Genomic DNA, 25483 nt, shown 5'->3' with positions numbered 1-25483 from the left:
GATAAACAATTCATAAAAAGTTCAATTTTTAATTCTAATTTCATACAACTAAGGTTCCCCCTTATGATTTCTCCTTTAAAGATCATTAAAAAAGACGATCTAATTTCAATATAAAAGTAGACCTAGTAACTAAATTAATTAAACTACTCACTGAAAGAAATTAACCTAGTCACTATTGAACTAATTTTCTTTTTAATATTAGGCTTATCATTACTTAATTTCATTTTAAAAATAGGCGGACTCTTACAAGACAAATTCTTTCTCCTTAACACTTGTATCCGAAAGAAATAAGGACTCTATTTAAAAACGGAGGAAATACATCTATATAACCCGCTAACAACTACTGCAATATCTAAAAGCTATTATAACCGTTAATCCCCGACAAAGTGGAGTTTCCTAAAGAATGGATATTGAGAAAGTTCTGCTTTGGAAGTTAATAAAACAGCTGCTTAAGTCAAAACATACTAATTTGTGACTACATTCCAAATACACCCTAAAAACTACGGACGGTAATCTGACAACATCGGAAAGAACAGTAGATGTTGTAATGTAAGTTGTTGCTCATACATCTTCAAGTAAATAAGTGATCAGATAACAAAGGAAAGTTATTCTATCGAGAAACGAAGCACCAGCAATCAGTGACATACAAATGATGGCATGATTTATAGGATAACATTACCCAACGGGACTTCAAATTTTATGCACGAGTCATCTTCATTTTTGGCATTCCTTTTTTCATCTGACGAGAGCGTTCTTTCGCATCTTTTTTGCGAATGGCCTCAGCACTCAACTTTGCCTCAGCCTCCTCGAGCATCTTCCTCCTCTCTACTTTCTTCCTCTGCATGGACTCTTGCCTAGCATTCTGCAATTCTTTGTATGCCTCTAGAGCAGCCTTGACTCTGGTTGCATCAGTTTTTGAACGTGCCTGTAATTTGCAGGAATAATTTCTTAGTCATGATGAACAACAAAACATGTTCTAAACATGTTCTAATAAGAACATTGAAACTGTAAAACTATCAACCTGTGAACTCAATTTGTATCGTCCAATCAAATCAATGTAATATGGCACCAAAGCCACAAGCCGAGTCATGTCAGCCATGTTTTTATGATCTGGTAGAGCAAACTTAAACATCAATTTCTTTTTATGGATTCCTGATAGTTGATCTGAGAAATGCATCGAGATAAAATACTTCCCAAACTTCTCAAATGATTTCTCTCCCAATACCTGCAAAACAATAGAATAGATGACCTCATCAACAGTTGTACAAAAGATGCACACATGCATGGACGGGAGAGACAAAGAGCTCAGCAGACAGAGGAGGAGTGAGACGGAATACAGAGAAGATTCAAGGGTTTGACACCTGATTTAGCAATTGATTTTAAATACTTGAGGGTGATCCTTGTGATGTAAACGAAAGAATGTCCAAGAATGGATAATATATAAACGAGTAAACGACTAGAATAAGTACATACACAAAAAGAGCCCATGATTGGGTAAAGAAGATCATAGATCCCTTCCTAGCGAAATGGTTGCAGAGTTTACATGTTGGAGCAAACCAAAAGAGTATTCACTCCAGAGTATGCCCTTATTCTGAAACGGATCCAGACAGAGATATTCAACATATTGTTTATTGACGAATGTTATAAGATCGAGAAGGGATACTTCCACCTATCCATAGTGGCAAGTAGATAGACCCATATTCATGTTTACAAATTGCTCCAATAACAAACTTCATAATGCCTTTTCCTTTTAGAATTTTATTCCATGTCCTGGATGGGAGGTTGTAATGCACCAGTTATTGGGGATCAAGGAAGAGGTAATCTAGAAATCACATTGTAATACTGTGGAGTTAGCTTCTCTAAGAAGGCAGAGAGTTAGTTAAAGGAAAGATACTATAAATAGAGAAGATTAGGGACACGCAAAGCATCTTGAATATTGTGAAGTGCTTGCTTTAGTTTCTTATCGAATTTGGGAAAACAAGCCTCGTGAAAGTTTGCAATTATCCTCATATTGCTGTAGTTTCTCAGAGTAGAAAACTCAAATTCTTTATCTCATTCATTTTCGCCCAGCTATTTGAGTCAATATCAGATGGTATCAAATGGTAAGAGGGTGCAGGATGGCAGGAACCCCTTCTACTTGAAAAACACCACATTGAAAGCAATATTTCACAATCAAGACAAGTCTAGGTAAGTTAGCAAGTAACCGAAAGATGAATTGGCTAATAATCCAATTGAGAAACAAGCTAATCACCAGCTCAAAATGAGGAGGCATAGAGAAGGGTGCATGCATACATACCGAAAAAAAGTCTCACAATTTCTTATAGCAATAATTCAAAGTTAATCCACCAGCTTTTAGGAGAAGATAAGTGTAGTATATGATATCTCACAATCAAAGAGTAAGAGACACAAGTCCATGCAGATTCAAATAACAAGACACACTCGGCACACATATTTAGGTACTACGGTGAAAAATCTAGCATCAACTCATATATATCATGTACCATTACATACACACCTATGCAAACTCAATGTCAACTAATTTATGAGATTCAAATAATTTTCAGTTACATCCTTGACAGATAGAACACGACATAATAGAAGCAAAGAATATATCAGCTGAAAGGTGCATTTTGTAACTATAACATCACAACTATACAAGTAATCCAACAAAGACCCATATGCTGCTTAATTGATATCCATTAGCAGACAGGTGCTTGAAGCCATGAAGTAGACATGCACAGTTATTTTTTTTTTAAAAAAAGCCATTCATAAAAGCTTGCATCTATTTAAGGCAGTTGCACAGGCAATGTAAAAGCCGAAGCATCCATCTCCAGTCACCACGAATGAGCTGATTACAGGTTTATATTTGAGCTCAAACCACTGTTATTTTCTGTGCCTGATGATCCAGGTAAGTTTGACTACTTGACACATATCCCAACAGTAGGATACCTCAAATTAACAAGGCTATAAGTTAGCACATCGAGTTAAGCCCAGATATTTAAGACTGTTTGAACAAGAAAAACAATGTCAGAAAAAGGTAATCAGAGGAACCAACAGATATAGGTCTATGCCCAAACTTCCCCTGTAATCTATCGACTAACAAACAAAAATAAGTGACATACAAGCCAAAGTATTTGTCTATAGTTAACAATGTATTATGAACTAACATAACTTGGACACCATTAATGGCAGAAAATAAGGAAGAAAAAGAGTATTTGATTCATAAACTGAAATTACAGAAATAAAAGGATAACTACAAGCTTTCGAGAGGCTTGTTCTCTCTCATTAAACTCTTAAAAGCTTACCCAATATTCTTAACAATTTCCAACCTCCTTTTCTCTCTCTAATTATACCTATATATAGTGTAATTTCCTTAGCACAACTACCTAACTTATTCCCCAGGCTACGAATCAAGATAATACCTTAATTACCCTCCCCAATAATATCAGTTCATAGCATTATCGCCCCCCCCCCCCCCCCCGAACTTCCACCTTGTCCTCAAGGTGGATAGTCGTCAGCACGAAATTCCCGGCCTTGGCAGTGCTTGATAGTGACTTTCTGTAAATTGATGCCCAACTTCCACTCATGCTCAAGCTCCTCATCGGTGAGCCCTTGTACATCTGGTGTTGACGGTGGTGTTTTGTTGGTTGGAAAAGTGGGTGGAAAGTTCAATTTAGAAGATGTTGGGTTTGTTAGTTGGAAGGCTGGTGGAAGGTATGTGAAGTGTTGAGCACATGGGGTAAGAAAATTGGTTTAGGGGAATCATAAAGGAGATGAAGCTGGAAAGAAAGAAGTTGGGTGGGTTTAATTTTGCAGGGTGAAAGATGAAATTTGGGAGGTAAAATAATGGGTGGAATGAGTAGGAGATTGGCTAGGTGGGATGTTGAAGTGTGAGGTGGGATAATGGGGATAAAACTGAGATGAGAAAGGTGGGTTTTGAAATAGCAGATGTATTGGGTAGGGTCGTGAGTTGGGTAGATAAGTTCGGTTTTGACAGCGGAGATGGGTTATTGTAAAGGATGGGATGTTTATAAGACATTCAGCAGGGTTCATGTAATGTAAAAGCTGAAGATTTGCAAAGGCTTTGGAAATATGGGCTCCAGAAGTGGGCTTTGCTCCTTTAAATAGGTACTAAATGAAAATGAAGAGGAGCAGGCACGTGATTCTCATTAACCTGGGTATAGTTTTGTCGTGTGATTACAAGAGTGCCCTTAGTATCCATTCCTAGATTCTTCTCCAGGGCAACACATTCTCAAAACGGATCACCACTGAAACCTTATGGAAGAAGCTTAGAGGCTGCCACCTTGCCTTGCCACTGATCAGATGCTTCACGCCACTGCCCGGTCCTTCACCACCGGAAATTACGCCTCAACTACCATTAGATCTGCAACCCAAGGATCCTTCTTCATCTATTCCTTCTCCTCTACTCTCAACCCACTCAAACATTTCCACCACCAACACAAACACTCGGGACACCAATGAAATCTCCTTGACCTCCACCATTAAACCCTTCTGCGAAGTCATCGGGCACCACCCAATACAGTTCTTTCACCCCAAAACTTGATGCAATTTTTAGAAACCCATTGATGTTTCGACCCAAAAAATGTTCCCATTACCACCAGATCTACCATCTTCATATGATGCACCACTTTTTTCAGCAAGATTTTCACTACTAGAGTTTTCACCACTGAAGAAACCTAACCTGAAATGTTTCCCAAGACACCACCCGAGCCACTCGCACCGAATCCCCCATTTATGAATATCTCTCTTCAACCAACTGGCTTCCTAGTAAAGCTAACTTATCCCTCGCCGGCAACAACACAAAGCACCACGTGCTGCAAAATCTGTGCGAAAACCACTGCAAGTAGGGGTGTAAGTAGATTGGACTGGATTGGACTTTGCCAAATCCAAATCAAGTCCAAAATTTTTTGGACTCGACAAATTGAATCCAACTTCGATCCAATTTTTTTTGACTCCAATTGAATCTAGTCCGATAATTTTTTATTGAATCTGAATCCAGTCCAATCCAGTCTGATTATAATATATTTTTTTCACGATTTAGATTCAATGATTAATAATGTTTTCTCATCATTGAATTTTAAAAATCAACCTCATTATATACATTCCATAAAATAAGCTGCATACATTTTTTACATTATATATCAAAACGTTATATATATATATATATATATATATATAAATATTTTTGGACCGAACTAGACTGAATTTTTTTTTTTTGGACTCCAACTCGAATTTTCGAGTCCAAATATTTTCAGACTAGATTTATACTCACTTCTTTGGACTAGATTAGACTTTGGACTTTTCGTAGTTCGCTTACACCCCTAACTGCAAGAGCCACCGACTTCAAACAAACTTGGCGTCAGATTAACAACTGTTATCGAAGTTCGTTAGCGCCGGTGAAGAAACCTGGACCACCGCCTGACGTGGCGTCACCGACCCCTCCACACTCTACTAAAATTGCTCCGCCTATCCTATAATTTCTGGCAGCATCTCTTACACCTCCATTGGTCGTGAAAATGCGCTAATCACAACCAGATCTACCACTTCCATGTGATTCACCTTTTGTTTTTGGATGTTTCTCCACATTAATGGCGGTTAAGTTTTCCTTGTTCTCACCTCCACACTTTCCAGTGATGACCCGCCCCAAGACATCACCCTTATTGCTTTTCACCAGATGTGGTACCCGATTATGTGTCTCTTCAACCGCTGGAGTCAATTCGACAGTAGGTGTAATGAAATTCATTGGAGTTGGCCGTAAAGAACCACACCGTAGCTTGACTTGTTTTTTCAATTGCTGCCACATTGAATGGCCACCACCCGTGTTCCTTTTTTAATAACCACTGCGCTTCGCCGTCAAGTGCTATTATGGAAGCCTTTAACCTTGTCTCTTTATCTAATTGGAAAAATTTGAAGGAGTCCTCCATCAGTAAAATCCAGTCATCCACATTATTTCTATCAAACTCATGAAGTTGAAGCTCTCTACGGATTCTTCGCTCCTTGAGTTTCCTCGTTCTCTTTTGCTCTTAATGTAGGCCAATTCCTCGTAGATCCACCCTTGCATCTATTCCGCTCCACTTTCTCCGGCGAACTCCATTGACGATTTTTTCTTTTTAAATTCGAAGATCAGCACTCTAATCTCCTAGAATTGTGTTGCACCGACTCTGGTACCATTTGTTATAAACCAACATAACTTGGATACCATTAATGGTAGAAAATACAAAAGAAGAAGACATTTGATTTATAAACTGAAATTACAACAATAAAAAGGATAACTACAAGCTTTCAAGAGGCTTGTTCTCTCCCATTGAACTCTTAAAAGCTCACCCAATTTTCTTAACGATTTTCAACCTCTTTTTTCTCTCTAATTATCCCTATATATATAATGTAATTTCCTTAGCACAACGAACTAGCTTATTCCCCAAGCTACGAATTAAGATAATACCTTAATTACCCTCCTCCATAATATCAGTTCATAGCACAATGCTCATGAAACCAAGCTATATGCAATAATTGACATGAGGACTGCTAGTCTTGTTAATTGGTTTCCTTGATACGAACAAAGCAATTAGAGACAGCTGCGGTAAAGGATATATATCCAACCTTTCTACAGCATGAACTTAATAACTAAAACATAAAAATACAAAAACCATTAACTATCAAAACATTCTTAAAAATATATCATACTACCTACAACTTAGCAGATGAAATTAACTAACATACCGGGCATCTTCCTAATATTCACATTAAAACCGATTCACCGAAGCGTGAAGTCAACAATTGTATATTGCTTGGTCATATACCTACTGTTGTGATTTTTAACGTTGAGGATAGAACACCTCAGAGAACATTTATAAAGCACTGTTCCAGATTATGATAACTTTCAATAAAAGCTCCATCTCCTAAAGAAACAACTGCTGAGGACACTTATAAACTTATGATCTCATATTAAACAACATAGTATATACCAAAGACCATAACTCAAATCATCCCACAAACAGGCATATGACACCATCATACATAAGTAAAACCAATTTTTATACACATGAAAAAGAATGCTTTAATTAATAATAGCTTAAAACCCATGACAACATCCAGAAACTCAGAATCAAAGAAATAGTAACAAGAGCTCAAAACTCGAAATTATACCTGATCAAGCACTACCTCAGTGATTAAATCAGCAGCAACCTCCTTAGACTCAGAGATAATACTCAAGTCTTCAGGAACCCACTTCTTATTACTTGGTGGGGACATCAAAGAAGAAAACTTCTGAAGATCCGGCAACTCCTTAAGCATAGCTTTAGCCGGCTTCTTCCTGGCAACAGCGAAAACGACCTGATCCATAGCTTCATCGTTCATATAAACCTCGAGATGAATCTCATCCTTGCACGGCACAACAGCATTGTAAATCCTTGATATCAAATCATGCCTGCTCTTCAACTCCATGGTGGCTAAAAGGCCTTGGCAGTAACGCCTACCACTGGCATAGAACTTAAACACATTCTGCCCTTCTTTCAACAACAACGGTGAATCTTCACCCTCGCCGACCCCAAGCAAAGAAAAATTCTTCTCGAAGATACTCTCCTTGGTCCCGAATTTCGCCGCCCAAGCTAAAGCCAAATTCTCGTTCTCTCTCTTCCCAGTAAAGTAATTAATCCCGAACACAATCAAGAAACTCAAACACGTGATCTCAATCCAGTATAACGATACCAACGACGGAGACGGCCCCGGCACCTCGTCTTGGGTTTCAAAGCTTTTCTCTTCTTGGGTTTCAGAGCTTTTCTTCGTGGTTTCGTATTCAGTAGTGGGGATGGGAAGACCTTCAAATTCATCTTCATCCCAGTACTCGAATTGGGAAGGAGAAGAACCGGGGGATAGAGATTGAGATTGAGATTGAGATTGAGATTGAGATTGAGGATCTGATGGAGGAGGAGGTGGGCCATGGTGAGTTTGGGAATCGGACTGAGTCAAAGTGGGAGAAGGAGGGAGATCGGTGAGTTGAATCGGTGGTTCGTCGAGGGTGTCATCGAATTCATCGCCGAAGCCTTCGAAGTGAGGCGGAGGAGGAGAGGCCAGAGTGGAGAGAGAGAGGTGGTGGAGGAGGAGGGAGAGGAGAGAAAGAAGAGCCAGAGTGTAGCAGATTGCGTCACCGTTTCGGGGGAGTAACATAGAGCTTACTGGTGTGAACCATAGAGAACTCGTCGATCGTTTCGCCATGGTTGACAACTTGAGATTTGAGACGAGAGACTAGAGACTAGAGACTAGAGACTAGAGAGAGAAGATGATTGCCAACCAAAGAGAGAGAGCGCTATCGAATTACTATAAGTGACTCTGAAGTCTGAAATTGATAAAAACGTGTTCATGAATGGGCTTTTATGGTGTTTTACTAGAGCTGTTCACGGCCCGTTAAAGTTGCGGGATTGGACATCTAACTATTGAAAAAAAATTCTAAATGCTCGGCTCGCTAATATTAATAGGCGAATATGCATAACCTAATTAGAATATCAGGCGACACCCGGATTTGAACTGGGGAACAAGGATTTGCAGTCCGTCCGACCCGTTTATCATAATATATATTTTCTATGAAATTTAATTTTTTGATCTTACTAATTTAGTGTTGATTTATCTTTTGACGAGTTAAAGAAGAACATTTTAGTTGCAAGTACTAAATAAAGATGGCAAGAAAATGCACCTCAGCAGCAAGTTGAGACATGTAGCCTTAGAGGTGTGCATGGGCCGGCTCGGCACGAGACCACTCGACGCCCGGCCCATTGTCCGCTACGTGGGCCGTGGCCCTGTCACGGTCAAGAAAATTTATTTCAGGCCCGCACCGGCACGAGCCCGCGTGTGCCGAAAGCTCATTTCCTTTCTTTTTTAGCCTAAAACTGTCAAAAATACAAAAAAATAACATAAAACACGGGCTAGACCCGCAGGAGGCACGAGCCCGGCTCGCGGAATTGTGGGCCTAGGCCGGGCCGTGGAAAAAATCTGAAAATTTTAAGCCTGGCCCGCCACTCATGGGCTTGGGCCCGACCCGGCCCACCATTTCTAAAAGTCCGTGGGGCGAGCCCGTGAACAAGGTCGGCCCGGCCCATGCCGAGGTCTATGTAGCCTACATGTCCAGAAGATGCACCATCCAAGCCTTTATGTAGGACTCAGGGAAGCATCTAAAGAGCTCTGGCTTGAGCTTCTCCCGGTCAGCCTTCGTCATCTTAGCAAAAGCGATAGAGGACTTGTCGTCCGATTCTGCAGGAGGAGCTACAGGAGTGGCAACAGCAGGTCCCCTACCCTTATTTGAAAGAAGAGATGAGTTAGTGTCCTTGATAGGGATGATTTCTGCTAGTCTGCTAGTTTGTTGGATGGACTCATTGGACGTCCACCAATCCGTAGTGTTTGAACTACATTGGAGTAGTACGACTCACCCGATGATAGGGAAGCGGATCTTTAAGATGGTGGCATTAGAGCCACTACCCAGGCAACATGGCCGGCCACTATTATTTGTCGAGCCTTGCTTAACAGCCGCATCCGGCTGTTCATTTGTCTCCTCAACCACTTCAGGCTTATCTTTAATAGTATTAACCGCGTCCGGCTGCTCAACGACTAAAGGAGTTGAGGTGGGAGCGACATCCCCCATAAATGGAATGATGGTCGATGAATCGTCCACCTTCAGAGGCTTGTGAACCTTCTGAGCGGATGGATGGTATGCCTTCTTCTTAGTTGTGAATCCGTTGGATTTTTTCCGAGGGTGGTTGGTCCCAGTCGCTCATGGTCGCTTCTTTGCAGCCACCTGTTAATCTGCCAACCCCGTTGACGTTGGGGCATTTTTTTGCAGCAAAAAAATAACAAGTCAAGAACACCATCGTCTAAAGAAACCGAGACTATAAAGAAAAGCTTGGACACGCCTTGCTTGCTTAAGGAAGTCGACCAAAAAGGTAGGGCCATACTTCGATTATTCATTTAGAAGGGTCCTAACAATCCAACGAAGGCCACCCAAAGAAGAAAACTAGCCAAGTACAACTGTTTCCCTTCCACGAAGAAACGGGTCCCGCCTAACAACAGAGCCAACTTGCTAGAGTTGGATGAGGATAGCTCACAGAAGGAATATAGCCAAATATGGCCACCAATTTGTTTACACAAGGTACGTATATACTTATATGTTGTTTGAGGAAGTATCATGATTTTAGGAAGGAAAAGTTATATAGGATCATGTATAGGAACATTGTGAGTTCATATATGATTTCAATTATGATTGAGTTTTACATGTCTTATGCCTGTGTGCGAACATGTTAAGTATGAGATTTAATTATGAGATATAATCATGTTTGTATAAAATATTGATGCAATAATAATGTTGGTTGAGAACTTTATTTATTAATTCACATGGGGGAATTGATATATTTATTGAGTTGGATCATGATTGAATCATGAGTTCCCTTATTTTATTATTTTCAGTATTTGATGAAGATTGTGTGCCTTATTTGGTAAGTTGATAATTTCTACCTTTGAAAGGTATGTTGGTTGTTGGCTAGGTTTAACAAATAAGAAGGATTGAAATAAAGAAGGAATTGATCTTGGGTTGTAAGTTGTATGATCACTTATTTAATCCTAAGATAAAAAGGAATATAATTGTGAATGACTAATTATATGTATTTGTATTGCTTATGTGTTATAACAAGTAATAATTGGTAAATCATGTACAGTGGAACTTGGATAGTAATAAACTTCAGACTGGTGCACGTCTGAAGTTGGACAAGCAGGAGTTGGGGTACATGGTGAGCGTGCCATGGCTTTTTCAGGGAATTGGATTGATCACGTTCCTATTTTTATTAAAAGATTCCTCGATATCACAGGTCATTATGGAATACGGAGTTGCGCCCGTATTTCGTCTTCCTAGGTGAAGGCTTGTTTTTAGATAGACAACCCGGTCCAATAACTATTCCATTACAGTAATAAAAAGATGGTTAAAGTTTAGTTGAGTAAAAGTTATCTACAGATTGTTAGATTGTTATATTATTATTTATCTCTGCTTAATATTTATTAGTATCGTGCTAGAAATGTTTATTTATTATTATGTAGTACTCAGCTTTGTTGATTACGTGATTTATTTGTGTGTGTGGATCATGGCTTTATTTGCCTTATTGATCTTGTGATGACACATTTTTGGTGAGCAGATTCTTTAATGCATTGACATCTACAGGTGTGCAGATGTTACATCATGGGGATTTGGGAATGGAGAGCTTGTGTAGCACATTTATTGAATTATTGCTTTCGTAGATACTTTATATTTAAGTTTGGTTTGAGGTTAACATTGGTAGTGTTGTTTGGTTTTAATGTACTTTGATTATTTATTATATTTCAATCCTAAAGTTTAGTTATATGTTTTCCGCTACAAAATTTTGAATAAGCCGATACGTTATCACATGGGCGATAATGCTTTGATGATTCTCTAAGTTTTATATTGAAAAGGTATTTTGGAAAAAGAGAGAATTATCGGATTGTTACAGTAAAAAGCTATTGAATTGTTCTAAACAATTGGATATATTATGAAGTGATTTAAGTCTGTTGTATCTCTCAGCAACGCAGGGAGAAAACTTCTATACACTTAGTCAAGTAAACTACTAAGTAAACTAAGCATCAAATGACAAATAACTTTAAACAACTCTAGAGTTTCATACAAATCTCAAAATAATATTACAGAAACTTTAAAACAATCCAACCGAGAATATGAAAATAAATAAACAAAATAGTTATATTTGCATTTATATGTATCATGGACTCTCACTTGAAAAAGAGATATGGTCTATTTATGTAAGCAATTACTCACCAAATAATACGTACGAAAGATGGGCACATAAAGTCTTAGAATAAATAAACAACAACCTGCTAGCACGATACCACATAAGTAAGATAGAAGTCATGCTCCGTAGGCAAAACATCTAACACTAGACTAAGACATGACTCCAATAATAACTTAATTAATTAATTGATTAGGTTGAATCAGCAATGAATGATTTTTCAAAACTAAAACTAGCCTTCAATGAGAAGACGAGGCAACAGGTGCGGCTCTCTGTCCCTAAAACCATTCGATATCTACAAAATTATATATAAAAGAGACATGGTGATCAAGCTGTAACAGCCCGCACTTCCAAACTGCTAGCTAATTACACTTAACATTCATAAATCTCAATAAAAAACTAATAACCTCGAATTACATTCACTCGCGGCGGAAACATAATCTATAAAATGATCCTGGACATGTGGGTTAGGGCCCACAACAAATTATCTTCGAACCAAATACCATATTACATAATACCTTACTCGATTCCCAAAATAATATAATATTTTATTCTCAAATAAGGATATATACTCCTAAATACAACCTCTGAATCATTAATTTAATTACAAATTCATAACCAACTCTCTATTTCGCTCTACATCAAGCCTCGACACACACCTGTAAATTACAGAGGAAAATACAAAACAAAACAGAAACTTAAATGAGCGAAAAACTTAGTAACTTTTCTTCAGCCAGTCAAAACAATTTTGGTTTCGTAAACGTTTTTCATTTAATATACTAACTTGGTAATTGTTCGGAAAATAATTCATTACTTAACATATATATATCGCTGGCGTAGCTTAATCACGTAACAGAAATCGCTGGCAAGTACATGCGAAAACTTAACATAATATAACATAACACGGTATTCGACCTTATCTGGTCTACTCATATTTGAATCATTTCCCTCCACCTGTACCTTGCCCACTATTCATCTTAGTTCATAATCTATGTCAGCTAAAACAATTTTGAAATCATTTTCTCATTATCATAATCAAATCATATTCCAAGAAGCACAAATATTTCCGAACAATTTCAATAACAGAACAAAATCATATTCCAAAAATTCACACATGAAGATGCATCTACAACCATGGCCATGAGTATAAACGATGTATGATATCAATAATACAATATAACACGCAAGTGCATATAAATACCTTTTTGCTGAACATAAAGGTTATCTCAATATGCAAATCCATTTATGAGAATACTACTTCTTATAAGCTTTCTTATTTCCTTTGAGCTTCATAAACCAACGTTCGTAACCACAATATAAACAATAATAAGAATTAGAAGTCACTCCTTTTTTTTTTTTTAATAATTGAAAACCAATCTAACTTATTCTTTCTAATATAATCTCATTCGCTTAGCATTCTTTAAAAAGATAATAATTAACTTAACATGTCCATAATAACAATAATTATTAACTATCCTCAAAGTTTTCTGAAACTAGGAAGCAACACCGTAACCGATTCCAATTTATACATTATCTAAAATCGTGATTCCAATTCCTGAATCCTAAACTCTGCCAACTGATTATACATGTCTCAAAATCATAATATACACCTAATCGATCACACAACAATATCCAATTTAATTAAGCTCACAACCTATATTAAATTAAGAACCTGATTTAACTACTTCTACGCATCAAATTTTAACAAAAGAAGCCATAAACATCTTAAGAGTAGTATATCTTTGATTATAAAGTTTCAAAACCCATCTCAATCTATTATATGAGGAAAGATTCAATCTTTTACTTAAACAAAATCCGATTTTTCAACATGGTTATTTAAAAAACTAGTTATACATGAATTTGATGTTTGCCAAAGAAATTAGAATTCATCAACATGAAAAACATGGGCACCGATCTCTCTTATAATCAAAACTTAAGGAATGAATTGAACTAAACCCACAACTTCAGCATATGAACAATAAATCACAGAAGGAAACACACCCATAACGATACCAACGCACAACAACACCGATGGTGATCGCACCACCATAGCAGCGACAACCAATAGAGTTGAGAGAGAGAAAATAACTTGGGAGCAGAGACATTCGCAGCTCGCCGAAGAATCAACCACAACAGACCCGAAAATAAGAGAGAAAAGTGACGGAATAACAACAGCTGCAACGCCGGCAAGCAACACAAGTAGCCGCAGACGAAACAACAAACCCAAACCCAGAAGAGATAGAAAAAAAATTAAGAGTTTGGTTCTTTAACCAATTCGAAAGTGAAGATGAATTTTGGATTATCAAGTTGCTAAATTTATGAAAGTAAAATGTGATATTGAGAAGCTTTTTAAGAGAATTGCAATTGACAACTCAAAATCTTAGAGAACTCTTGCTTGACACGAATGAGACGGAGTGTTGTTCTGGGTTTTTGGGCTAATGACACGAGGAAGAGTGAGAACTCGGAGAATGAGGTTTTTTTTTTCTTTTTAAGCTTGAAACATTAAGTCAATACCTCTTTTTACTAGAACCTACACTAATATAATTGTAGTTAAACCAAGTTTCTCAAGTAATTTTTCATTGGTATTAAAGCTTAGTTGAGCTAATAAACACAATCTATACAAATATATTAAAAGGCGTGCGAAAAAAAGAAGATGTGTTGTATTTACTAAAGTTTTCAAGACCTCAAGTACATATACTAAAGTTCTAACCACTAGGCTAAGTTGTATTTAGTGTTATTATCATAAAGTATTATATTAATAAATGAAATTTTTTCTTACCTGGGGCATATCCCGGGCCTAATAACTAGCTACTTTATTTAAAATATGCTTAAAAATTTGGGCTATAACACAAGCGATCTTGGAAAAGGCATGGGTTACAAGCATATGCCTTAACTTCTAGTGTTCAATCCATACGTGCACCAATTAGAGTTTTTATTACTCATTATCTTTTGTTTTAAGTGATTAATTGATTAAATATTAACCACAAATTAAAACATACACACAACAAACAAAACCAACCATAATAGATACTCAAAGAATATATATATTTTATCTTTGAGTAATAAAAGTGATCACTTTATAACCAATTCCATAATCTTTAATTTCTTAAACCAAGTTGTTGAATAAAATCAACAATAACCAATGCTGACCCTTAAGTTTTGAAGATGACTTAACCACAAAAGACATATTGTATTTTATCTATGTTGTTGCTAGGTAATTCATTCTCGAGCAAAGAGAATACTTGATCGAAGATTAATATGGAGAATTAATCAAAGATCGAAGTGAAGATGTTCGAACGATGAAGTATCAAGCTTGCAGTGAAGATTAGAATACATTAGGATGTATTTAGTATCTTCTTGTTAAGGTTGAGTGTAACAGCCAGATTCCCGAGCTGCTAGCTAATCACACTTAAGATTCACTAATCGCAATCAATGCTTAATAAGCCTCGAATTAAATGTTTACTCGCAGCGGAAACATAACCTGTAAAACGATCTCGGACCTGTGGGTTATGAGCCCACAAAATAAAATCCTTTATAAAAGACTACAATTATATAGTCATTCAATCTCAAATTCCATGGCAAAAGAATAATCTATATTATAAGTAATTCTAAATAAACTCCTCTATATACAAACTTAATCCTTAATATAGGAAGACATCATAATCTTGCTTCACTTTCATTCTCGAGCTCTTGATGCCAAACCTGTAAATTCAGACAAGAAATACAAAGTAAACATAATTCCAAAATGAGTGGAAAACTCGTAACCTTTACTTCAACCCGTTATAAACATTTTATTTCTCAAATCATTTTCATCTCGTTACAACGCTGGCATAGCTCACTCTCTTAAACAAATCAGTGGCAAGTACATGCTTTGGACAAAGGACAAACGCTGCCTCCAAGCTTCGCTATGCAGCACAACAATACTACCCCCAAGGTTCGTTATGGAGCGTAGCCGACCGTATCAGGTCAAAAGAGTAACCATCCTCCACCCATACCTTGCTCACTTTCTATTTTCAGTTCATTAACTAAGCTAGCAAAATAGTTATGTATTCATATTCATCGAATAACATTTAAGGAATCAACTCATAACATCACATTTATAACTATGACCATAGTACGAACTTAAGTATTATAAAAACAAAACAGAGATCCATACACACATGCGCATGAGTAAATTATTTTTCTGAACATAAAAGTTACCTAAACCGCAATCCAATTCCTTAATCTCTGAATAATACTCTACTCCATGATCATCCTCCGACAACAACCTCACAACGACAATAGTTTCAATAACCAAACTCAGACTAATCTAAACTACAAAACATAATTGTAACTAATTCCCAATTGAGAAATTATCAACCTTTAACATCCCAATTCCATAATCCTTAATTCATAATCAACTATAAATTCAATAATAACACTAGCTACGGCACACGACTAGCATCCTCAATTCATAATCATAATTCTAGATTGTAGAACTGAACTAACTAAACTTAACTCACATACTAATATGCATATCGAAAGATATTTCATTTCACAATCATACTTAAAAATCAAAAGAAACAATCATTTGACCACATGTAGGAAAATCTCTAGGTTAAAACCAAACTAAGTGTGTACCTTCACTTAGGTTGCTTAGTGCACTTAAAACTTCTTATCCCAAGTGGTTTACTCTTCCTACAGCTTCCCCTGAATATGTAAAGTTTTAGGGATTAGTTTACGCAAGTTTTAGAACATAAATAACTAAGCTAAGTACAAGGCAGATGCAAAGATGTACTTACAGCAATCTGTTTTATGTTCCTATGAAGTTTTTTACAATTTCCCAAAGCTTGAAAACTCTACTAAAAGCTTGAAACACTAGGGAATTATGTCTAGAAGAGTTGTATGTAAAGATAAGTAGGTGTCGAAGAAGAAGATCTAGGAGAAAAGGACGAAAACCATGACACTCTATTATAGGGCCTGTTCTAGGGGTACCCACGGGGGAGGGAAACTCTTCTGGCTGAGGTCGGTTTCTTAGAGTTTTGGGTGATTCTTGTTGGAGATATTAGATTGAGATGTTGGCTTTCATGCATGCAAAGATCTTCAAGAGATCGACACTCAAGCAGCTGCTAAGAGGCATTTTTTGAGGATAGGTCTGAACTGATATTTTAGTTGGGCCAAATCTTACTATGTAAGGAACTTACCATATTAGGCCACATAAATTTTGATTATTAATGACCACTTTATCCTTAAGACATCCCAAGCATGTCATATATCAAGTTTGGTTAGGTTCTGAGCTCTAATTCAACCCCAAAAGGCTCTTCAACTGGAAGTTCATCGTTACCCGATAAAACAATCTCCAAACGATATTCACAATATTAATGTTTAAGGCTCTCAAGGAATTTCTAACTTATCTATTGTTTCTCAAGGCTTTCTTCACCTCTAACAATGATAATGCTTATCCTCTTTGACCTTTCTTAACCATTAAGAATGATAGTGCTTATCCACAAGCTTTCTTAACCACTATGAATGTTAGTTCTTATTCACTTACTTTTTTAACCACTAAGAATGATGGTGCTTATCCTCTTTTATCCTAGTATGATGTTGGAGAGAATTATAACTACTTAAAGGACAAAAGCTTGATGAAGACTTAATATAGCTAACAAAATATTTGAACCTGCTTAAAAATTCAGGCTATTACGTTGATTGAATGCTCAAATTAGTTTGTGGTGAATTCTCAAACGGAACTTGGTTCTGTTCCCATGAAAGGAACAAACACTGGCACAGTTAGGAACAAGGTTAAGGAACAAACTTAGAAATGACTTAAGGAACACCTAATGTTTCCTTGGTGCGCCTAACATTATTAGTGTGCCCAACTAGTTAGTTAGGAGTCCTAGGTTACTATTGACTAGATCCACTATTTTAGAGAGTTTGTTGATAGTTTGTTAAGAAAAGATTTAAAATGATTTTCTGATTTAATTAGGATAATATCAAACCTTTCAAATATTATCTTTTATATTTTAATTAAACCAAAAGATTTTGTTTTCAAAATCAAATATTGTTTTCGGTTATAAAACAATTTTCGTTCTATATTCGAATATGATTTTGCTTTTAATTAATTTATTTATAAAGATATTTTCCTAAAAACTATTTAAAGTAAATGTTTTAATTACTCCCTAAGAAATCAGTTTTCACGTCTAATCACTACTGCTACATGTTTGTAGTTAGTGGGTTAGTGGGCTTAATTAATTTCTCCCAAAGTCTAAATTAATTTAATTCGATTAATTATTTTTCAAGCATTTACAATCACGTAATGTTTACTGCTTCTTATTTTTAAGCTAAGTAGTGGAGTGAGTGGGTTAATTATATCTCAAGAAATTTTATAAAAACTAATTAATTAATTAAGTTATGGACATCATGGGATAATGGACTTAAATAGTGGAAAGTTTATGTCTTGCCTAAGTACTCTATAAATAGACACCTAACCTTAGATTATTTTGTGTCTGACTTAGCTAAATATTCTTAGTTGTCTTAAGACTCGGTGTCGTTCCTAAGAGAATTCATACTTACTTTATTCGAGTTATTACTCTTTCATTGTCTGACAAATTGTATTTTTGTGTAAAGGGTTTGAGTGAACTCTTGTAAGTGTGAGAAGCTTTGAGTGAAGCGTGAGAAATAGAAAGAGAAAGTAACTTCGAGTGAAGTTCGAGAGGAACGACAGTTGTGGGAACTGTTGTTGGGAACTTGAGTTTAGGAACTTAAGTTGTGGCTCGAGAGAAAAGTAATAGGTTTGTAAGCAGAGTCGTTTGGCCTATTATAGTGGAAAGTTTTAGTTTGAAATCCCTTGTGGTCGAGGTTGTTTCTTTCTATTGGGCCTAGGAATATTTTCCTCGCTAAATCTCTCGTGTTTCCATTATGTGTTTCCATTATGTGTTCCCAAGTTAGCTTTTAATTCCGCAAAAAGTATAACTTATTCTCTCACTAAATTCACCCCCTACTTACAGTGCTCATATTATACAACAATTGGTATCAGAGTGGGAACTCTAAAAACACAGGAAACCTTGTTGAGTTCACGATCTAGGAAAATATGAATACTAGAGAGAAACTGGAAGAAGGGTACTCTACACAGAGGCCACCAATCTTCAATGGTAAGTTCTATACCTACTAGAAGAACAAAATGGAGATCTTCATGAAAGCCGACAATTACCATGTATGGAGAGCCATAGAGGTAGGCGTTTTTGAAGTCACCACCACTAATGACAAGAGCGAGGTAATTCCTAATTCCATGTCTGATTTCGATAAAGAAGATTTCGAAAAAACAGACATCAATGCTTTTGCTATCAAACTGCTTCATTGTGGTCTTGAACCTCCTGAACACAATTGTGTCATGGGATGCAAAACCGCAATACAATTTTGGGATCTTCTTGAAGTCACTCATGAAGGTACGAGTGAAGTTAAGAGATCGAAAATAGATCTTTTGATGAATCAATATGAACACTTTCAAATGAAACCAAAAGAATCTATTCAACACATGTTTACACGTTTTACCAATATTATTAATGAGCTAACCTCTCTTGGAAAAGTAATTAATTCTGAGGAACATGTACTAAAGGTCCTAAGGAGCCTTCCTAGGGATCGATGAATGGCTAAGGTTACTACCTTACGAAAACTAAGGACTTTACAAAGTTCAATCTGGAACAACTTGTTGGTTCCCTTATGACTCACGAGCTACAAATGGACAATGAGAATGGATATATGTCCAAATAAAAATCGATTGCCTTGAAAGCTGATGAAAGTGATGACTCGAAAACTGACGAAGAAGAATCTGCTCTCATGGTCAAAAAATTTAAAAGGATGTTTAGGAACATGAAGAATGGAGACTACAAAGGTAAAAATAAGAAATACTCTAATAAACTTGTTTGTCATAAATGTGGCAGTTCCGATCACTTTATCAAGGATTGTTCCCAATGGGAACAAGACAAAGGCAAAGGAAGGGAATAAAGCAAAGATAGGAACAAGGAGTTCAAGAGTTCCTATACCAGATCTGATATGAAGAAAGCTATGGTTGCTGCATGGGGAGATTTTGACTCCGAAGAAGAAGATGAACCTCAATCTAATGAGGAAACAACAAACTTTTGTCTCGTGGCTCTTGACAATTTTGAATCTGATGATGAGATTGAATCTCTTGAGGCAAGTTTAGACGCTATCAAAACTCGTCTTAATTCTTTAAGTATAGAGAAATTATTTGAGTTTATTGTTGATGTTGTGAATGATTGCAAAGATGAGTCTACTAAGTTAAAACAATGTCAACATGCTTTAGTAGTTGCAAAGGAACATACTTGGCTTAAAAGTATTTGAACTGATATTGAACAAAGATTAATCTAAAACTAAAAGAGGATTTCGAAAATCTTAAAAATGAGAATTACTTGTTAAGCCTTAAGTTATCTCAGTTAAAGGAGTTTGTTCCTGAAGCGAGTTCCTTTGACATTAAGTCAGTTCCCTTGCAAAGTTTCAAATTTGAAATAAACGAATTGAAAAATCATGTTTCGTTTTTGGAAAAAGAAAACAAGGAACTTGAAGGGGAACTAAACTTAAGTAGGAACAAGAAGAAATTCTAGTTGATTTACCAAGTGATAGAGTTTGTATGTTTTGTGAGAACACTGGTAATTATAGGAACTCATGCCCTATTAGACTTGGTCGCTTTAACGAAAACTTGAAAACAAGTAAATTAACTTGGCAAAAGAAATCTATTGTTCCTGAGGGAAAGGAACCCAAGAAAGATTGGGTTCCTAACTCTAACAATTAGTTTTCTTGCAGGCTAGAGTGAGGGGGAGCAACACATGGTATCTGGACAATGGTTTTTCTAAGCATATGGCTGGAGATAGATCAAGATTTCTCTCACTCTTTTCCTATGATGGTGGAAGTGTGACTTTTGATGACAACATGAAAGGAAACATAGTTGCCATGGGCAAAGTTGGTAAGTCATCGTCACATTTCATATATAATATTTTTCTAGTTGATGGTTTGAAGCTCAATTTTTGAGTATGTCCCAATTCCGTGATAAGGGGAACTTTGTGAAATTTAATAGTGAAAAATGTTTGATCATCAACAAAAGCACAAGGGATGTCGTTTTAGAAGGAACAAAGAAAGGGAACACATTTGTTGTGGATCTTAACCTTGCTCCCAAAAATAAGTTTACATGCCTTAGTGTTATTAATGATGACCCTCTTTTGTGGCATATACATCTTGGACATGCTAGTTTTTCTTTGCTTGACGAATTAAAAAAAAAAAGAACTAGTTTTAGGTTTACCTTCAATTAAGTTTCAAATAGATCATGTTTGTGATGTGTGTGCTAAAGGGAAGCATGTAGATCCTCCTTTAAGTCTAAGAATGTGATGAGTACCACAAGAGCATTAGAGTTGATTCATATGGATTTACGTGGACCAATGAGGATTCAAAGTAGGAGTGGCAAGAAGTATTTGTTGGTTTGTTGATGACTTCTCTAAATTTACATGGGTTATTTTTCTTTCTAGCAAGGACGAGACTTATGATGAGTTCATTGTCTTTGCAAAGAGAGCGTAAAGTTTGAATGGTAAAAAATTGTTACACCTTAGATCCGACCATGGCAAGGAATTTGAGAACTTTAAGTTTGATGACTTTAGTAGGGATCATGGCTTAGACCACAATTTCTCCGCCCCTAGGAGACCTCACCAAAATGGTGTTATTGAAAGGAAGAATAGAACCTTAGAGGAAATGGCCAGAACTATGTTGATAGCTAGTGTTCTTCCTATAAACTTTTGGGCCGAAGCCGTAAATACTGCTTATCATATTATAAATTGTTCCATGTTGAGACCTTTGTTAAATAAAACTCCTTATGAGCTATATTTTGGTAAAAACCCAATATTACATATTTTAGAACATTTGGATGTAAATGGTTTGTTCACAATAATGGGAAACAAAATCTTGGAAAATTTAATGCGAGGAGTGATGAAGTTGTATTTCAAGGATACTCTTCAAGTAGCAAAGCTTATAGAGTTTATAATAAAAGAACTATGTGTATAGAAGAAAGTGTGCATATTATTTTTGATGAAACAGATAAACTTATTCAAATCACACATGTTGATGATGACTTCAAATAGGTTTGGTAAAAGACCAAATTCTCATTGATGAGACTTTGGAAGAAGAAGAAGTCATGGGAACAAAGCCTAAAGAACACCATCATGTTCATGTTCCCAATGAAGAAGAAGAACTAGGTGAGGATACACAAGTGAATGAATCCACTATTGTTGAACCTGGTTCCCAAGAACAGGAAAGTGAAGATGATCACGGAACTCTACAAGGAAACCATGTTCCCATCCAGGATTTCCAACCAAAGCCTTGGAAACATCGGCGTTCCCGTCCTGGGAACTCAAACGAGATCTCAAATTAGAAATTTTTGTGCTTTTCGTGCTTTTCTTTCTATGATGGAACCCATGAACCATGAAGAAGCTATCACTGATGCTGATTGGATTATGACTATGTAAGATAAACTCCATCAATTTGAAAGGAACAAGGTTTGGCACCTTGAACCTAAACCTAAACACAATAAGGTTATTGGTTTGAAATGGGTGTTTAGGAACAAGTTGGATGAGTACGGAACCATAGTAAGGAACAAGGCTCGTTTGTTTGTGAAAGGAACAATCAACAAGAAAGTATTGATTACGAAGAAAGGTTTGCTCCTGTTGCTAGATTGGAAGCTATTAGAACATTTATTGCATTTTCTGCTTTCATGGGTTTTAAATTGTATCAAATGGATGTGAAATGTGCGTTTCTAAATGGTTATCTTAATGAAGAGGTTTTTGTGGAACAACCTCCTGGTTTTGAAAATAAAGATTTTCCAAATCTTTAAGCTTGACAAAGCTCTTTATGGGTTAAAGCAAGCTCCAAGAGCATGTTATGAAAGACTTTCAAAGTTCCTTCTTGAAAATGAGTTTAAAAGAGGAAAATTAGATATAACCTTGTTTTTAAAGTCAAAAGGGAAACACTTATTTGTAGTTCAAATATATATTGATGATAATATATTTGGTGCCACTAATGAATCTTTGTGCAAGGACTTTGCTAATCTCATAAGTAAAGAATTCGAAATGAGTGTGATGGGTGAGCTCAATTTCTTCTTGGGATTACAAATCAAACAAACAGATGAAGGAATCTACATCCATCAACAAAAGTAAATCATACACCTATGAGACCTTCAACTAGGTTGGATGAGGATGCTATAGAAACGGGTGTGGAGCAAACCAAGTATTGAGGTATGATTGGCTCATTATTATATCTAACTGCAAGTCGTCCCGATATTGCTTTTAGTGTAGGTCTATGTGCGAGGTTTCAAGCCAATCCAAAGGAATCTCATCTCACAGCAGTGAAAAGAATCCTAAGATACCTCAAAGGAACAGATGATTTGAGCTTGTTCTATTCGAGAAGTGATACCTTTGAATTGAAAGGATTTGCAGATGCTGACTATGCTGGAGATCTGGTCAATAGAAAGAGTACATCGGGTATGGTTCAGTTCCTTACTCATAGTTTAGTTTCTTGGAGTACCAAGAAGCAAAACATAGTTGTTTTATCTACAACTGAGGTTGAATATGTTGCAGCAGTAGCATGTTATTCCCAAATGCTTTGGAAAAAACAACAACTTCATGACTATAGAATTTACTTTGATTGTGTTTCTATCTATTGTGATAATACTAGTGCTATTAGTATTTCTAAAGATCCCGTGCATCATTCTAGAGTCAAGCATATTCATATTAGGCATCATTTTCTTAAGGACAATGTTGAAAAGGGCCTTATTAAAATGAAATTTTGTGAAACTGACACTAGTAGAATAATTTCTTATTACTGCGATTTTACCTATGCGCAGCAATATATCATGTAAAAAGAAAGATAAAATATAAAATAATGATATTGCTGCGGTTTCGACCTGGAACCGCAGCAATATGGTATCAACAGAAAAAAAATTCGAAAAAATTGACTATTTGACCAAACATATTGCTACGGTTTTTGTCAAAAGCCGCAACAATAAATTAAAATAATATTTTAATATATTTCTGCGGTTATTTATAGGAACCGCCGCAATATCATTAAAAAAAGAGTATAAAAGACATGAGTTAGGGTTTTTTTCCCTTCACTTTCCCTCTCTCACTTGCGGTTCTCTGCCTCTCTCTCACAACCTCTCGTATCTCTCAACCTCTCATCTCTCTCAACCTCTCATCTATCTCATCTCTCTCATCTCTCTCAACCGTCGCTGCCTTTTCATTCTAATCAATCGATGTTCCATGTTTATCTACAACAAAAACAAGAACAAGAAGAAAAAAAAGTGAGGAAATCGAAGGAGAAGAGCACTAATTTGAAAGAGAAGGAAGCCGCCCTCTTCTTGTTGCGAAGGACACCAGGAAGCCGCCCTCTTCTTCATGCGAAGGACACCAGGAAGCCGCCCTCTTCTTCTTGCGAAGGACACTAGGAAGTCGCCAAGCGAAGGACAAAATCGTCGCTGCCTTCTTCTTCGGCTGTGGTTGTTTGTCCCTACTCATTACCTTCGTTCGAAGCCGCCAACCGAACGAAACCGCCAAGCGAACCAACCCAGCCCACCGGCCTCAACGAAGCCGCCAAGTCCACTGGCCTCGACGAAGCCGCCAAGTCCACCTGCCTCGACGAAGCCGCCAAGTCCACCGGCCACGACGAAGCCGCCAAACCCACTGTGCAATTTTGGTGGGTCGTTCGAATTCTAAGTTTCAGTTTTTTATTTTTTTGTTTTAGGATCTCTTTTTTATTTTCAAATTCTTATTTTTTTAGTATAGTTTTATTATATTTTTTGTAATTTTTCATTTAGTTATTGTTTCGGGTAAAAACTTGTATTAGGTGGGATGGATCGAGATTAGGGTTATAGATGGTCGGATGCTCAGAGACGGCTGGGAGACCTGCACAAGACGAGAGTTAGACTATCTCGGAGATGGATCCGGGATCGCCCCTCTGACGATCAAGTCAGTTGATGTGGATTAATTGGGATTTGTGAAGTGGATTGTCTAGAATTCCTTACCTCAATAAATGGGGATCTGCCCAGTATTTATAGGTGTTGAAATGTGTGAAGTCTGTCCCTGCCATACTGGCACGAAATTTAAGGCGGGTGGGTCCCACTGGGGAACTTCCATGCTGGCCGGAGGACTTGGAGCCTTGGCTCATGCAGTGGCCTACCAGACAAGATTGGGCCCAAACATTAGCCCCACGCGAAATATATGGGAGGGGCCTTAGTCGATGCCATGTGTTTTGCGGAAACCACGAGGCCGTTGTTTTATTACGAAGGATAGAGAGGCCTGGGTCGGAACCATTCGGGGATTCATGAGCCCTGAATAGCTCGAGGTTGCCTTATTCGAGGTTACCTTGGGCCCTAGGTAATTCGAGGGAATTAGAGGACCTCACTCGAGGTTACCCAGAGGCTAGTGAGTCCCAGGTAACTCGAGGAAGTTAGAGGACCTCACTAAAGGTTACCCAGAGGCCAGTGAACCCCAGGTAACTCGAGGAAGTTAAGAGACCTCGCTCGAGGTTACCCAGGGGCTAATGAGCCCCATGTAACTCGAGGAAGTTCAGAGACCTCGCTCGAGGTTACCAAGGTGCCAATGAGCCCCAGGTAACTCGAGGAAGTTAAGAGACCTAGATCG

The 25483-nt window shown here is 37.1% G+C and overlaps 1 protein-coding gene and 1 long non-coding RNA gene across 2 annotated transcripts; both read right to left on the bottom strand.

Annotated features, from left to right (window-relative positions):
- Positions 1-410: 410 nt before the first annotated feature.
- LOC104896811 (hypothetical protein) lies at positions 411-8338 on the bottom strand. Its single transcript, XM_010683604.4, has 3 exons — positions 7168-8338; positions 1022-1225; positions 411-925 (listed from the first exon to the last, which is right to left on the bottom strand). Exons 1-3 carry the CDS (start codon positions 8233-8235, stop codon positions 698-700), a joined length of 1500 nt encoding a protein of 499 aa, XP_010681906.2. The 5' UTR covers positions 8236-8338; the 3' UTR covers positions 411-697.
- Positions 8339-12239: 3901 nt separating this feature from the next.
- On the bottom strand, positions 12240-14428 carry LOC125499066 (uncharacterized). The gene is made up of 2 exons (XR_007275733.2): positions 13815-14428; positions 12240-12472 (listed from the first exon to the last, which is right to left on the bottom strand). It is a non-coding gene; the product is annotated as an uncharacterized LOC125499066 (long non-coding RNA).
- Between the last annotated feature and the right edge of the window lie 11055 nt (positions 14429-25483).

This window comes from Beta vulgaris, chromosome 6 (assembly GCF_026745355.1).
Source record: "Beta vulgaris subsp. vulgaris cultivar EL10 chromosome 6, EL10.2, whole genome shotgun sequence".
Classification (NCBI taxonomy): Eukaryota; Viridiplantae; Streptophyta; class Magnoliopsida; order Caryophyllales; family Amaranthaceae; genus Beta; species Beta vulgaris.
The sequence above is the reverse complement of the archived record's forward strand: the minus strand, read 5'-3'. Positions and strand labels throughout refer to the sequence as shown.